A 16908-nucleotide genomic window follows, 5' to 3' on the forward strand; every position below is an offset into this window, starting at 1 on the left:
GAATCAGAACTATGGCTTCATGGTGCTCCCAGGAAAGGCATTGAGGAGTAGAATCAGGAACTTTTGACCGTTTCAAAATATCTTGTTCCTAGCCTGAGAAAATCTAAAAAACCTCTACAAATTGGACAATTCTTAACAAACCCTTAAAAAATGTGGTTTTTTAGTGATTTCTAAGGCTAGGAACGAGATATTTTGAAACGGACAAAAGTTCCTGATTCAGCTCCTCAAGGCCTTTCCAGGGAGCACCATGAAGCCATAGTTCTGATTAAATTTTTTTTTGAATGTCGTCTTTGCATATTAATAAGTAATCAAATACATTTTTTAGTGGTCGCGTTCTAAAACTCTTTTTCAGTCAGAAATGTTTTAAAGGTTAATTTTATCTGTTGCATATCCCCTCTTTGTCTAATTCCGATATGAACCCGCCCTAATGTACAATGTGATTGAGCACCTTTAAAAACATTAAAGATATTACTCACCCCTTCCTTGATATATTTTCATTGGTCAATCAAAATTGTTAGGCAGCTTTACATGCCTTTTACTAATTTATGTATTTTTGTTAAGATATATCAAATTTTACTTTCATTGATGATTTTTAAAAATTGAACATATAAATCAGTTTTAAAATATTCTGACTCGTTAGCAAAAAATCACAGTCAAATTTGCTTCAAATTCTTTCTCTTTCCTGTGAAAATGGAAAAAAGATTTCTTTCCCATCTCAATTTATTACATGGAGGAAGTAAATGAAAATCAAACAGATTTTGCTTCCTTCCTTCAACTCACATCCATTCTAAACCATGGACACAAAGGTTAAGGTTTCTAAGTTTCTTTTAAATGTATTTTCTGTTATGTTTAGTAAATGTACTGTTAATATAAAAAATATAAAATTGCATGTACTTTTAATAATCCAAAAACTTTTAAAGATGTTTATAAAGTGTTCATGTAATTTATGTATTTTAAACATTTAGACTTAAAATGTATTCATTATGCAATTAGTCCTGTATAAACCTTTGATAGCAAATATATTTGTTCTGAAATTATACATAATAGTATTTGTTAAAGTTAACAAATTTACATTTCTATCTGCTCTTTTTGATTTATAAATATTTTTTTAGAATGTATAGATAATCTTACAGTGTTTGTTAAAAAAATTTCATTTAGTTAATTGCTTATAAAAGTTATTTTATGCAAGATACATATATTTTTTTTTCACTTGATTAAGTTGATCTAATAAACATGCATTTATAGGAATTGTGTGAGGGTTTACTGTGTAAAATTGTAATCCTGTATCCTTGGAAATAACGCACTTGTGTCATGCCATCACACTGTACCACTGTGTGTCTATATACATGGAATAATTATTGGTAGATTTTGGATTGGTTACTGACATTCAACTCTTTACTGAACTTTTCTTATTTTTTTTATTTTGTAAAGCAACCTTTTTTTACAATTGTGTAGCATAAAAATCTGTGACATATATTTAATCCTTTATTTATTATTTATACTTAATATTTATTGGTATTAATATCTAATTAAACAATGATTTGTAATTACATTTGATCCAATGATCTTCATTTTGAGCCATTTCATTATTCTCTCTTCATTCTTTCTGTGATTGATACTTCTATCAAGTTCTATACATATTTAATCCATGTATTTTACCTGATGCTGTGTTGAAGAGTATTATCAGAGATGGAAAAAAATTGTAAGAGGATTGTGTATCAAATCCCTTTCTACATAAGCAGGATGCTCTACCATCACAATCATAGATAGATAAACTATAAGAAAAATAAACAGAAAAAGGGTCAAAGACTTATGAGTAAAAAGAGAGACAATCTGAAAGAGATAGAGAGAAAAAAGTTTTGTTATATTTTGTTTTTATTATCATCTGGAAACTCTAGGATGCAGATATTTTTATCAATTTTATCCCCCCTCCCCCCTCCTCCACTCACTTCACCAACTAAACAAATCTTTAAATAACTCCCCTCTTCACCCTTCTGTCCTTTTTCTTCTTTTTAAAACTTTTCAAACTAAATCTAATTTGAATACAAAATTCAGTTTTGAATATTTCAACATTTTGTGTAAGCTTTAGAGAGAGATGATTTCAATATAAAAGAGAAAATATTTGTCAATTTAGAAATAAATTTTTGACTAAATTTTACATTATCATAATTTGGAGAAAAATTTTAATTCTAAATTAAAGATAACAAAATGCAAACAAAACACCTCCCTCTTTCCCCTTACCCCTTTATAACCTATGCAGTATTAGCGCCAACAAACTCTACAGGGTGCTTTAATAAAAAGGACGCCTAAAATAACAAAAGACAACATTTTTTTATAAATTAAATTGTAAATATGTTTATCGGTTTGGTAAAATGATTATTCTGGGCTCCTAATGTCCTTGTTTAATAATTATATTAAATCTCAAATTTTCCTAGATTTAAATTTTTTGAAATATACTTAATATATTTAAAGATTTTGTTTAGTAAAATTTAGCTTCTTTCTGAAGTTTTAAATTTTTTCAACTTTTTTTTGGTCAGACTGTTGTTAAAATCTTTGTCTGCTAAGCTCTGATATGCTTTTGTCCAAAAAACGCTTTATGACAACAGAATCATCCTTAAGATGCACCCTGTATTTGTAAAGTTTGAGGGAAGAGAAGCTAACTTCCTAGCTTATTAGATTTGATAATGAAAACAAAACAAAGGTTCCTCAACCAACATTTCAAAATTTTATCAAGCAAAAATTTTGGCGCAGTCTGTGTGTGTGTGCGAATTTGTGTGTGTGTGTGTGTGTGTGTGGGCGAGGAAATTTGTGTATGAGTGTGTGTGCTGTGTACATGAATGTATGCTTTTAAGCAAAAAGGGATTTTGTGAACACAGTTAAAAAAAATATAGATGTTCAAATAAAAATTACAGATTTAATATCTTAACAGCTATGCAGAAAAGGCTGTAAAAAATAAAAAAAAGATTTACAAACAGCATGTTGTTAAACCTTATTTGGCCCTTTTATTATTTCGTACTATATAAGGATGGTTCTATTCTATGCTGTATACTGTATATATGCACAGTGGAATTTTAATAATTTTACAAATCAATCTAAAGACGTAGCCGAGCTCCATAAAGTGTTTGTTATGTCAAGAAAATTATACCTATTCGTTACAGGAATCCACATCAAAGGTTTTAATCGATACGACGATGTTAACCAACCTACATTTAAGACGACAAAGCCATAAATGAAGTAAGCCTTGCCTTAAAAAGTAGTTGGACAAAGTGTCTCAAAAATCAGCCATGTGACGGGATGAAAATGAGGAGATGAGAGGAGAAGTGGGAAGAAAAACCCTTAAAAAAAAGATGGATAATCACTCATTTTTATGTCGTCACATGGCTGATTTTGAAACACTTTGTCCAACTACCTTAAACAGATTTTTTCCGTTGGCAACCCACTCTGTTTATTTACACCTCGATGTTACAAAAGCGTTTGACACTGTTTAGTTCTTTTTAACTAAGCGAAAAAACAAGTAAGTAAACATGCACTTTTCGGATGTTTGTATGTAGTATTAATATTTTGTTTTCGAAGCAAAATATCAAGTAACGATCTCGTCAAAAGAAATAACATACAAAAGGATGGATAAGTGTTGAGTTTTTCTAATCATATATATGCGATAATAAAAAATCTCAAATAATATAGAAGAGTAGCTTCGCTACTGATGTGTTTGTGTGTAAGATAAATATTTAGTTGTCTTGTGGCTAAGAAATTTGTGACAGCAAAAATAACTCAGGGATGTTAAAGGATAATAAGTATCGAACTAAAAGCAAGTCTTCCAAACTCTGCTGGTATTTCAGTTTCAAGCTACCATACGTTAATATAGATTATAGGGAAATAAAATTTCCCACCAAATTCTTGCTTAAGTAGAAAAAATTATTTCCAACCTTTCTTTCTATAAATATATTCTACTAAGGGCAGAAACTTACGTTGTGATAATTCTAAGGATCGCTGTCACCTTTCTTTTTATAAGAAGGGAAGTAATGTAAATAACCTCAAAGTATGATGATTTTTTCTAAATGCATTATCCTATAAATGCTTGAAACACACGTAAAATGACGCAGGCAAACACAAACACAATGTTTTTATAAAACAAATAAAAGTACATGCTGTTTTTAGACAACATCCAATTGTGTATTCGACAAACTAGAAGATAATAATTGTCAAAAAATAAAGTTTGTTTTCAGAAATCTTTTCTTGGTCATGTCGAAACTGTTTTCAGTTAAGTGATAATTTTAGCTAATTATTTTTTTAAAATTATGCAACATTAAAAAAAAACCCAGAAAGACCTCCCCACACCCATTTCTCTGCCCACCCGCTCTTGTCACAGGATTATTAATGAACGGTTGAAAAATTGGACCGTAAAATTCAAAACAAAAATAGCATTTTTAAGTTTTCTCGAAAAAATGTTTTTTGCACTTAGTGTTTGTAAGTTATGAGAATGCAAATTCAGTGATCTGAACGTTTTGATTTTAAAACCTCTAAAAGGAAAAATACTCTTGCGAAAAATGAAATAATTTAGTGTAATACTTGGGCTGTCCTTAGTAAAAGATCAATACTTTGGAAACCTTTAATAAAAATCAACACACAATCATTAAAACAGCATTGAAAAAAAAACGTTCTAATAAAAAATTGCAGTGTTAAACAGTGAGAACAATATAGTTTTATTTTTGCTTCTAAAATTATGCCACAGTCCCTGAAAATACTTTGGAATGACAAAAAGCGACCGCTAACTAATATATTTACTATTTCAGGTATAAAGAGTATATGCCTATAAAGATTCAAAAAAAAAATATCTTAAAAGTTTAAAGCTATATCTTTGAAACTTTTTTATTCAAATCGGCAAAGCAATCAAAAAGAATAATGTTTTCTAGCCAAGCAAAGACCTGACCAATTAAATTAAAGCTTTAAAGAAAAATTTATTTTCACAAGAACCTACCCCCGCATTCCTTTTAGTTTGAAGGCAAATAGCGCAAATAACACAAAAATAAATTTCTTAAGACTCTTCAGTGATAGATTTAAAATAGTAAAAAAATTATATGAAAATTATATTCATGGTAATTTTTGCTGGGGGGTTGAATTAGACTCCCCTCCGTACCTTTTATTTTTTAGAGGTGCGATTTCTCTTGGTAGGGTAGTGGTACCCTTCAAAAACATTCCCAGGACCAATGCGAAGCTTCATTTTAAAGAGCCATATCGGTTCAGCGGTTAACAAGATCCCTCGGGACACACAAACAGGCACACACAGATCCTGCTATTTTAATAGAAGTGTTTATAGAGTTTAAAGAATATATGATTAGAAGTAAAATGACAACTTGACATTTGTGGGGTGTGCTTACCTTTTTATGTATATTTTTACAATATATGTGTGTCAGTGTGTATGTTTACAATAATGAGATTAACCTCTGAAGGTCCATACGAATACTGATTACTAGTACAATAGGTGTCTCAATAATTCAACCATTTTCATTTCTCTATAGTTAATCAAATCTTTTCCAATCAATTTCAAAGCAAAAGAAAGAAAATAACATTTAGGAAATTTTTCAATTTATTAGAAATTAATAATTTCTCATCATTTTATCTATATCTTTACTTAAATAATTTTTTTTCTAGACTTAAACTTTATATGTTTTATATGAACACTGGCTTACAATACACGGTTAGTTTTTTATTAAATGAATAAGTTAGGGTACAATGTTTGGCACTTTCGATATAAGTAAATGATAATAAAAAATCCATAGAATGCGATAATAACTTCAGAAAAATCGAAGAAAATAGTTTTCATACTTAATTAACGTTTTTAAGTTTTTCTTCAAAAAGTTTAGATAAGATGCCTTTAAAAGTCGTCTATGATTTTGTCAGGGATAAAAATGTAACTTTAAAATAAGAATTACAACATATTTTTTCAATTAGTACAAAGTAAAATTTTGAACATTTTATTGATCAGTATATTTTTTAAAAAGTGAAGTAGAAACCTGAATATTTTATCATGAAAATTGTGTTATGATTTGATTGTCTGCTAGATACAAGAAAAAAGATACTGACAGTACTTGTTGGTTCTTTAAAAAAAATTAGGTAGATTACTTTCAGAACCCCTCTTTTTGCAACGTTATTTCAATAGAACAGAGCCGTAGTCTTAGTGTACTCAATATCTAGACAGCCAACCATTGTTTTAGAATTGTTCAATTTTTTTAACTTCTGATAAAAACAGAATTAATGGTATTTTTGTAAATATTATACCTCCAAGAAATGGCTATACTTCCTAATCATATGTATGTGATATTTAAGAGGAATTATTTTGATATAATGTCATTAAAATATTCGTTGAAAAAAGTGCTATTCTAGCTTATACTTTACATTTTAATGTGTATGATAATTCAAATAAAAGATAATGAAGATTTATATTATATTTAATTGTTATAATTATAAAGAAAAACCTGGAAACAGTAAAAAACTGACTTTATTTTATTGACGTAGGGAAAATTTTGTCAAATATTTGAATAAAAAAACATTATAAAACAAAATAAATTATTTTTAATATAGTCACAAAAAGGCTTAATGAGTTTAGGAAATATTTCATTCACTAATCATGTCATTTAAACTCTATTACACTGAATACAGTGTAAAAAGATGTTCTCGTTTTAATTTTAAGTAATTTCAAATGCATTTTAATACCTTTTAATGATTTATTTTTTGAAACATCTTTTTATAAAATGTTATTGATTTTTGAAGTTATATGTTAAAATGTTTTTAAATTTTGTTAACATTTTGTTTTAAATGTAGAAAATTGGTTATTCTAAACATTCAAAAAATGATTTTATTAAATTTTCATCACTTAAATTGCATGTTTGATGAAATTTTCAACTGATAATTCAAGAAAAATCGTTTAAGTTTTATTATATTTTACTTTGAAATGTTAAAAAAATATATTATTGTCAAAAATGTGAAAGTTGTACTTTCCTCAAAAAAAGACCTAAAACATGCAAATTAACACGTGTAATGAGATTTTTTTTCTTTCAGGTTTAATTTTAAGTAATTATTGATATTTTTTGTAAAAAGGATTTTATATAAAAAGTTTTAAAACTCGAGTTATGTAGTGGTTCTAAAAAAGGTTGCAAATTTATGCAATTTTCTTGCAAAAAAAATTTTCTAGGATTTTAAAAATAGCAAAGGGTGTTATTAGACGTACTTACAGATACAATTGCTAAGTCATTTTGGCCAAACACTAAAATAAAGTTTTGACATCTGAGGGTCCAACCGTGAATAGTTTTGATTAAGAAAAAACTAGACCAAGAATATTATAATAGGCTGGTCTCAAATAATTGGAAATGTAGCAAACGTCATTTTGTTTATTTGATTGACTATTCTTAAATCTTAAATTCTTAAATGTTGTCCCAGAAATCAGTATACCAAAAATCAGATCAATCGGATAATTAGATCACATAAAAATTTGTTGTTAAAAAAGTAAAAAAAAATCAACATGTTTAAAATGGACGTACGGACATTCTGGTAATGATTATATGGTTGCTACGCTTTCTAAATAGTACCTTACTGCCACAGGAATCACCATGCAACGTTTGAAATTGATAGAACAATTCTATAGTGCCTAATTTAACGAAAAAAAGCTATCCGTCTTGGACGGACGGACTAACCCTAATTATAGAAAAGCTTCGCTTATGAATAGATGTAGAAATAATGGATGTTGAGAAATTTGTAGCCGGCGAATAGTAATCTCGCTATCAATGTTATAAATGTTAAAATTTGAAAGTAAAAACAGACTTAGAAGCTAAAAAATCCCAACTCTGTTGAATAACACTGAAATACAGAAGGACATACCATAGTTATAAAATTGCGCACAACAAATGTCTAGTTGTGATAACAAAAATCTTAATCCAAAAATAATAGAATGAGAAAATAAAAGTTTCTTTTTCCTTGTTTTTCTTTGATCAAATAATTATCTTCTCTTGAAAGAAATTACCAAGACATACGGAAACGCTAGTAGGTACAAGTATATTTTACTTTTATTGACATTTTGGTCTTTTTAAATGACTGTATGTTACAAAAAGTCTTTTGTTAGCTTTGTAAATATAATAAGAACAATACATTTTAATTTGTTATTGTTCTAATATAAAAGTTTTAGGATGCCTATTTGTCTGTCCAGTAAATTTAAATTCTTTTTTAATCAACTAAAAAAATAAATAAAGAAATCTTTTAAAACTCACAAATCAAGCCACGGCAAATGGTAACTACTGTTGCTATGTCTAACGAGTGAGATAAACATAACCATGTACAGATATGACTTCCTTATACAAATCGTTGATTGTTGTTTAGTTAAAATTGACAATTCCCTAAAGTCCTTTTACTGTCATTTGAAGTTAAATAGGATCTCGAATCTACTAGGTATAGTAGTAATAACATATGATCATATGTTGATTTAAAGCATATTCATATTTTTTGGTATTGTTTTACCTAATTAAGAATAAGGTAGAGCTTATTGGGACCTTTTGTCTGCATAACCATGACAAGAATATTTATATAATACTAAGCCCAGAAATGTACTACCAGCTCTAAGCCTCTCTCTTGTGGTAAATTTAGGCATTTATAGCAACTACAACGAAGTCACTTTATGGGCATACAAGTCATTACGTAAATTTTAAAATGTTGAGTGTTTGGATTTTTAAGTAAAAGAATTATACAATTGACTTTTTAAAAAGGTGATGTTATAAGCGAAGTATCCTTATAATTACGTCTTTATTCTTATCTTTTTTTAAAATTTTCATTACTTAATACCTTATATACTTTTTTTTCCACAAAATACATTTATAAGGTAAAAAGCATTTAAATCATGAATTATTGAGTCGCTGTTATAAAAATCTTGTAAATAAATAATCAATAGACAAATATTCTTATTTATTTACAATACATAATCAGATTACAAAGGTCTTTTTTATCCATATTCTTATTTTTATATTCGTTATGACCATTGTTTTGTTTTGGTTCATTTGATGACAATAACAAAGCAAATTATGTCCAAGCAACGCATAATTAAACAAGAGGAATATAGTGATAAACAAGGATGACAACATCCATAAAAGCGAAGCTCTGAAATGGTAGGACAAACGGACATTAACACTTGTCAATGTATAATGTCAGAACTGAATAATCAGAATGCGAATGTATAAGAGTCAAAGCAAAATTGTAAGTAAATTTGTTGAAAAACTGCTTGATACAGGATAATGTTTATGGATATACTTACATTTTTAGGACTTTATTATAGAGTTGCTTCGCTTATAATATTGTACTTTGTTGTCCCAGGAATCAGTATACCAAAAATCAGACCAATCGGATAATTAGGTCACATACAAATTTGTTGTTAAAAATGTAAAAAAATCAACATGTTTAAAATGGACGTACGGACATTAAGGTAATGATTATAGAGTTGGTACGCTTTCTAACTCGTACCTAACTATTACAGGAATCACCATGCAAAATTTGAAATCGATAGGACAATTCTAACATGCTTAAATTAACGAAAAAAGCTATTTTAAAAAGTAGAAAAATCAACATGTTTAAAATGGACGTACGGACATTTTGGTAATGATTATAGAGTTGTTACGCTTACTAAATCGTACCTAACTACTAAAGAAATCACCATGCAAAATTTGAAATCGATAGGACAATTCTAACATGTCTAAATTAACGAAAAAAGCTATCCGTGACGGACGGACGGACGTACGGACGGACGGACGTACGGACGGACGGACCGACCCTAAATATAGAAAAGCTTCGCTTTTAAAAATATCGGTTAAGTATTTTATGAAAATGATTTTATTTAAAGCATTTTTTTCATTTTATTAGAAAATATAGCTGTCTATAGTGCCCTAGCAAAATGGGAATAGACGTGACTGCGTTTGGCATACCTATTCTATTGACGTCAGGAAATACCATATACCCCATCTCTTTTCTAGGGTGCTATTTCTCTTTACTATGACGTCAGAATAGGTAGGCCAAAAGATGTGACATCTATCCCCATTTTTCTAGGGCGCTAAACACAGTTACTTAGAGAATCCGCAAAATTTTAAGAAAGATTTATGCGTTTGAATTGATTATTTGATTTCCGACGGTAGAACAATTGTTCGATCATTTTAAAACTATATGTTCATTTGAAACGCATCCCTAAGCGTAACAACTCTTTTTGATTTTTCCATTTTGTCAACCTAAGTTTTTCAAATTTGCTATATAGGTGAAATACGTAGCTACTCTATATTTAATGGATATTTAATTTGATACTTAAACAATATTTGTAAGTTTGCTTTAAAAATCTTAAGAATAATTTGTTTTCTTTTCCTTATATAAACGAAGAAAATTGCCGAGGTTGGTCTTTTCTATTATATTTTTATTAATTATAGCTTAATGGATAAATTAATGAATATACACAGCATATAAAAATATATTCACATACACAAGACTATTTATTCTTATTAGTTTTAACCTAATTATACTTATGGGTAGGTACAATATTATAATATATATATTGCATTTGCTTAAATCATTTATCATTATGTGCAAATTTTATAATAAAAAATGTAATAAAAAAGACTAAGATTTTATATTATTTAAGAATAATAATAACTTTACGTCTTTAAATAGTGCAGAAAAAAAGTTTTTAAATAAGATTACATTAGTTTTAAAAGGAAAAAATGTAATTAATTAGTTTTTATTAAAAAGAAACATTATCAAATTTTTTTAAAATTATTGCATCTTTGAATTTAGTAAAGCATTTGATAGTCAAGTAATGTTTTTTTTATTCTGTAAAAAGCATGGAACAACAATTTATTGTTCTTTTTTCCATTTAATATAGATACTGGGTTGAAAAATAGTTGTTATAGCCATGTATGAAATAATGTAAGTCCCTCCCCCCTGCTTATCAAAACCATGTCGCTCCTCCCTCAGGATTGTTTGAACATGTCCCAGAGATATACGAACACTTTTACCAAAATATACAAACACACGTGTAATATGACGTTTCTGAAGTGGAGGGACAAAGTGACTCAAAACTCAGCCATGTGACGTCAAAAAAAATGAGGAAGATGAAAGGAGAAGTGGGAAAGAAAACTTCTAAGAAAGAGATGGATAATCACTCATTTTTATGACCTTACATGGCTCATTTTTGAGTTACTTTGTCCCTCTCCGTTTCTGAATCTTGAATGAAGATAACAAAGACGATTAAGTACAATACAAGCAAATCCTTTTCATAACGATAAGCTAAAAAGAGCATTAGCTTAACAAACAAAATAAAGGCATATAAAGGTGAAAAAGAGATTTTTTCAAGATTATGGAATATTTAACATTTTTTTTGGTAAGATTTGTGTGGGGTAATCTAATTCTCAGCAGGTTTATAATCTGAATTACACTAAATAGTATATTTTCCCTGTAATATATCATATGCACGTAGCTACTCTGTAACTATATCTGTATGTTACTAAATAGTATATTTTCCCTGTAATATATCATATACACGTAGCTACTCTGTAACTATATCTGTATGTTACTAAATAGTATATTTTCCTGTAATATATCATATGCACGTAGCTACTCTGTAACTATGTCTGTATGTTACTAAATAGTATATTTTCCCTGTAATATATCATATACACGTAGCTACTCTGTAACTATATCTGTATGTTACTAAATAGTATATTTTCCCTGTAATATATCATATACACGTAGCTACTCTGTAACTATATCTGTATGTTACTAAATAGTACACTGTTAAAAATAATTTTTTTTTTTAGCATCAGATGATACTCTATATTCTTCACATTAATGTATAGTATCAATCCGTACGTAGTAGGAAAAAAACCTCATTACGATACAAGGAAGTTTTCAATGCTGTTTTAAGTATTAGGTAATGTTCTGTGATGTAACACGTAGTACTAAATAATGTATTTGTCTGTATAGTATTGTCTAATACGCTCTTGGGAATATAATTCAATACGGTAGAAGTAATTTTTCATTGCCCTCCTTCGCAATTGTTGTTACCCTCTATCATAATTTTTGATACTTTGTAGGGAATGAAACTGTTTTACTTTGTATGAAAGATCAGTTTATAATATATGATTATTATATGTACATATACATTTTGTTATATCAACAAACATACCAAGCAGAGCCATAAAACATTAATTTAAATGTAAATTTAGTAAAAAAATTACTTTAAAGATGTTTAGGACTAAACATTATACTTAAAAATAAAAACTATGGTCAGTCATAATTACAAAAAACAAAACTATAAATGTGAGCATAAATAGTAACATTACATCTTTGTCTAAAACGACCAAGCATTGAAACACTTCCATGAGAGGTGTGCACGAATGGTGCCTGTTTCAATTATTCTTTACAGTACAGATTCGTACCCTAGAACGAATGAATAGTTACTATTTTAAAAAACCATTCTCTTGCGTATTGTCTGATACGCTACAGCGTATGAAATAGTACTAAATCAAGAAACTTTTCTACAGCGTATTTTCCGATACCCTACAACGTATAAAATATTACTATTTTTATAAACTTTTCTACAGCGTATTCTATAGTACCCTAGAGCGTATCAATCGATACTAAAAAAATTTATGGGTTCTGTATAGTAATAATTATTGTGTTATATAGTATTACATAGTGTTATATATTAATTATATAGTTGTAGGGTACTTACGGGTCCAATACTCTCCAGAGTATCAATTGATACTAAATAAAAAAATTATTTTTAACAGTGTATATTTTCCCTGTAATATATCATATGCACGTAGCTACTCTGTAACTATGTCTGTATGTTACTAAATAGTATATTTTCCCTGTAATATATCATATACACGTAGCTACTCTGTAACTATATCTGTATGTTACTAAATAGTATATTTTCCCTGTAATATATCATATACACGTAGCTACTCTGTAACTATGTCTGTATGTTACTAAATAGTATATTTTCCCTGTAATATATCATATACACGTAGCTACTCTGTAACTATATCTGTATGTTACTAAATAGTATATTTTCCCTGCAATATATCATATACACGTAGCTACTCTGTAACTATGTCTGTATGTTACTAAATAGTATATTTTCCCTGTAATATATCATATACACGTAGCTACTCTGTAACTATGTATGTATGTTACTAAATAGTATATTTTCCCTATAATATATTATATACACGTAGCTACTCTGTAACTATATATGTCTGTAAGTTTGTATGCTTTTATTGATTTTTTCTTTCAATATATGCACTTACTTTAAATTAAGGTGTGAATGTATGATTTAAATTCTGTCAATAAATCCTTAAACAAATTTTATTTAATACTCAAAAATTGTATGTGCGCACATACAAAAAGCCTTGGTTGATTAAAGATTGGCTGCGCAGCGTTCTTGTAATTACTTTGCCCTTTGATCCACAAGTGTCAAAGTGCCATGCATGTCATCCAGAGAAAGATAGATGGATACACAAAGAGAGAGAGAGAGAGAGAGAGAGAGAGAAAAGGAGAGGAGTAACAATGAAGGAAATAGGGAAGAAAGTTACCAATTGGGGAAAATGGTTGAGGTATTTCTTCACTTCAATAACATTTTCAAAATCATTTTTTATGTCTCAAGAATATGTAAAGGTACCACTTTTAAAAAGTGTAGCTTTTAAAAATTCTAAATCTACGTATATTCTTTCTTATGCTTAAAATGTTTTTTTTTTCAACTTAATCCAGTAGACATTTTTTATTAGCAAAGCCTTTCTTTACATATGGTCTCTACGTTACAAAGCCAGTAGAAACGTTTTTTGTAATATTTGATGAACATTTATGCCAAACAAACTAAGATATGTAGATCGAATAGGGAATTAAGACAGGAAGGAAGGGGACAATTAACTGTTTATTGCACTAGTCCCAAAAGTTTTCTTATTCGTTGGATTAACAACTTTGGGGACTTTTTATTGAATTTTATTTTTTTTTATTCATTAAGTTCAATGTCAAAACGTTTCAACCAATAATTGAAACCTACAGAAGAGGGAATTTTGTGTAGGACCTTTGGGATGTACATCCATTAAATGGACATTGTCTTATCCGTGGAATGGAGGGGTTGATGCATAACTTCATGGAATCATATAACTCTAGAACTGTCCAAAACCAATTTATCTTACTTTTCTAGTAACTCATACACACACACACCAACAGACAAAAAACAGGACAATTATGTCCACAATAAGCGCAGCTGCACATTTTAAACATTTTTAATATCAATGTTATTAAAAACTTGGTTCCGACTATTTGATTTTTTAGATTATTTCTCCCCCACGAAATTGATTTGACAGAAAGGCGAAAAACAAACAGTTGATGACAATTTTATTGTGATTTGTTGTTTACTTTGCCTTTACTTTTATTTTATTTGATACCCTTGTATTCCAATAAAGGGTGTCCATAAAAATCTATTAATTCACATTTTTAGCAAATCTGTTTAATATTATCAGTGAGTTTAATTTACAGTCAAATGTCTACTCCCCCCCTGGTTCTTGTGTCTCTCCATTCATGATTTCTAAGATGAAACCTAGTTACTATAAGAGATTAACTCTTTTTTTCTGTCAATTTTTTTTTTAAAGCGAAGCTTTTCTATAATTAGGGTCGGTCCGTCCGTACGTCCGTTCGTCCGTACGTCCGTCCGTCCGTCCGTACGTCCGTAACGGATAGCTTTTTTCGTTAATTTAGGCATGTTAGAATTGTCCTATCGATTTCAAATTTTGAATGATGATTTCTTTAATAGTTAGGTACGATTTAGAAAGCGTAGCAACTCTATAATCATCACCAAAATGTCCGTACGTCCATTTTAAACATGTTGATTTTTTAACTTTTTTTAACAACAAATTTTTATGTGATCTAATCATCCGATTGATCTGATTTTTGGTATACTGATTCCTAGGACAACAAAGCACAATATTATAAGCGAAGCAACTCTATAATCAAGTCCTAAAAATGTAAGTATGTCCATAAACATTATTCTGTATCAAGCAGTTTTTCAACAATTTTACTTACAATTTTGCTTCGACATTTATATTTTTATATTCTGATTATTCAGTTCTGACACTATACAAGTGTTAGTGTCCGTTTGTCCTACCGTTTCAGTGCTTCGCTTTTATGGATGTTGTCATCCTTGTTTAATTTCAATTAACTAAATTTATTATAATTTATCTTTTTTTGGGGGGGAGACATCCTATATAAACAAAAGTATACATTAAGAGATATAAGTTTTCCGGAATTTTAATGTAGGGAGTAGATTTGAAATCTGCATCAAATTTTAAGGATTTTTTTTATAAAATTCGTTTTTTGTAAAATTCTTTATCTAAAAGCGAAAATACATTTTAAGTTAATTAATTTTGACCAATAGGATAGGTGGATTTTAAACTACCTGCGCTCTAATTGGTTGAATGATGTACGACATCCAATCAGAGCGCAGATTTTTTAAATCCACCAATCACAGATGCCAAAATTAATTAACTTAATTTGTATTTCCGCTTTTAGATAAAGAATTATACAAAAAACGAATTTTATAAAAAATCCTTAAAATTTGATGCAGATTTCAAATCTACTCCCTACATTACAATTCCGGAAAACTTATATCTCTTAGTATACATACATAAATATAAATACATACAATGAATGTGACTATATTAAGTAAATAAAGACTATTGGTGTGTTGATTATTAGTTATATTGATCTTAGTTAAGGGAAAATAGGAAATGAGAAAGTTAGGTAATATAAAACAGACATTCTATATAATTTACCTTAATAATAGATACTTTATTGGTATAAATAGTGGCTTCGCCCCTAGGGGCCTTGCCCCCAAACGGTTAGGGAAATTTTGGATAAAACGTTTTTTTTCAGCCGAATGGTCTTTAAAAAAAATTTTGGTGGGGGGTATTTTTTCTTTTTGGGGAGAATAAGGTTGTATTATCCTCGAAAAAATAGCTTAAATCCACTGAAAAACCAGTATCAATATTCCCTAAAGAGTAGAGTTCAGTCGGTTCAGCGGTTACCGAGTTTTTGGATTTTGTTGTCATTTTTATTTAAATGATTAAATTATAGATAAATACATTGGTAGAATATAAATCTTAAATACAGAATCAAATAATTGTTAAATTAATATAACAAGGAACAAATCAAAGATGGAGGGGAGGGGGGGATTTTTTCTGTTCCCCAGCTTTCTGAAAAAAATAAAATATTTTCTTACCTTGCCCTGCATAATTAATCTGATGGTAAGGTGAGGGGAGGTGTCGGTGACGGGTGTGCTCGACTCGCCAGCCATTTTCCCGGTCATCTGGGACAACTAAATAATATTTTAGTCCATTATTGTGGAGAAATCAATGCATAACTAATTAGAAATAAATTTTGTATCAAGGGGCATAACAAATAAGGGTCGAAATTGAGGGGAGAGGGAATAATTTTGCATGAACCAGGTTGATATAAACTCATAAATTATCACATACCTAAAATCTTTGGTTCAGACAAAAAAGCTTATAATATTGCCTTTAAAGTAGATGTGTCCATGAGAAAATACGGAGTGGCAAAATCCTAAATGACCTTTCAGTAACAAAAAGTCAGATCAACGTACTAACATACCCAAATTATAAAGTGTCTGCTTTATAGAGAACTAGTGGCAACGCCTCTAGATGCCTCTATTGGTAATTTTTCCTTGGTAGGTTGTTGTTACCCTCCTCCCCTAAAATTGTTATACACTTTTTTTAGGACCTATGAGAAGATACACTGTAAAGGAAAACCATAACGGTTCAGCGGTTAGCGAGACCCTTTGGTTCACACCGACAGACAAACATCCTG

At 29.2% G+C, this 16908-nt stretch overlaps 1 protein-coding gene across 4 annotated transcripts in view; it reads right to left on the bottom strand.

Moving 5' to 3' along the window:
• mub (poly(rC)-binding protein mub) overlaps positions 1-16908 on the bottom strand; it is a 128333-nt gene that overhangs the window by 63853 nt on the left and 47572 nt on the right. For all 4 annotated transcript variants that reach the window (XM_080169675.1, XM_080169673.1, XM_080169674.1 and 1 more), the window contains exon 4: positions 16304-16399. In XM_080169675.1, the coding sequence (XP_080025801.1) occupies positions 16304-16390 (87 nt within the window). In that variant the 5' untranslated portion in view covers positions 16391-16399. The remainder of the gene's footprint in view (positions 1-16303; positions 16400-16908) is intronic.

Source organism: Acartia tonsa, chromosome 8 (genome assembly GCF_053477335.1).
Source record: "Acartia tonsa isolate MP-2025a chromosome 8, ASM5347733v1, whole genome shotgun sequence".
Classification (NCBI taxonomy): Eukaryota; Metazoa; Arthropoda; class Copepoda; order Calanoida; family Acartiidae; genus Acartia; species Acartia tonsa.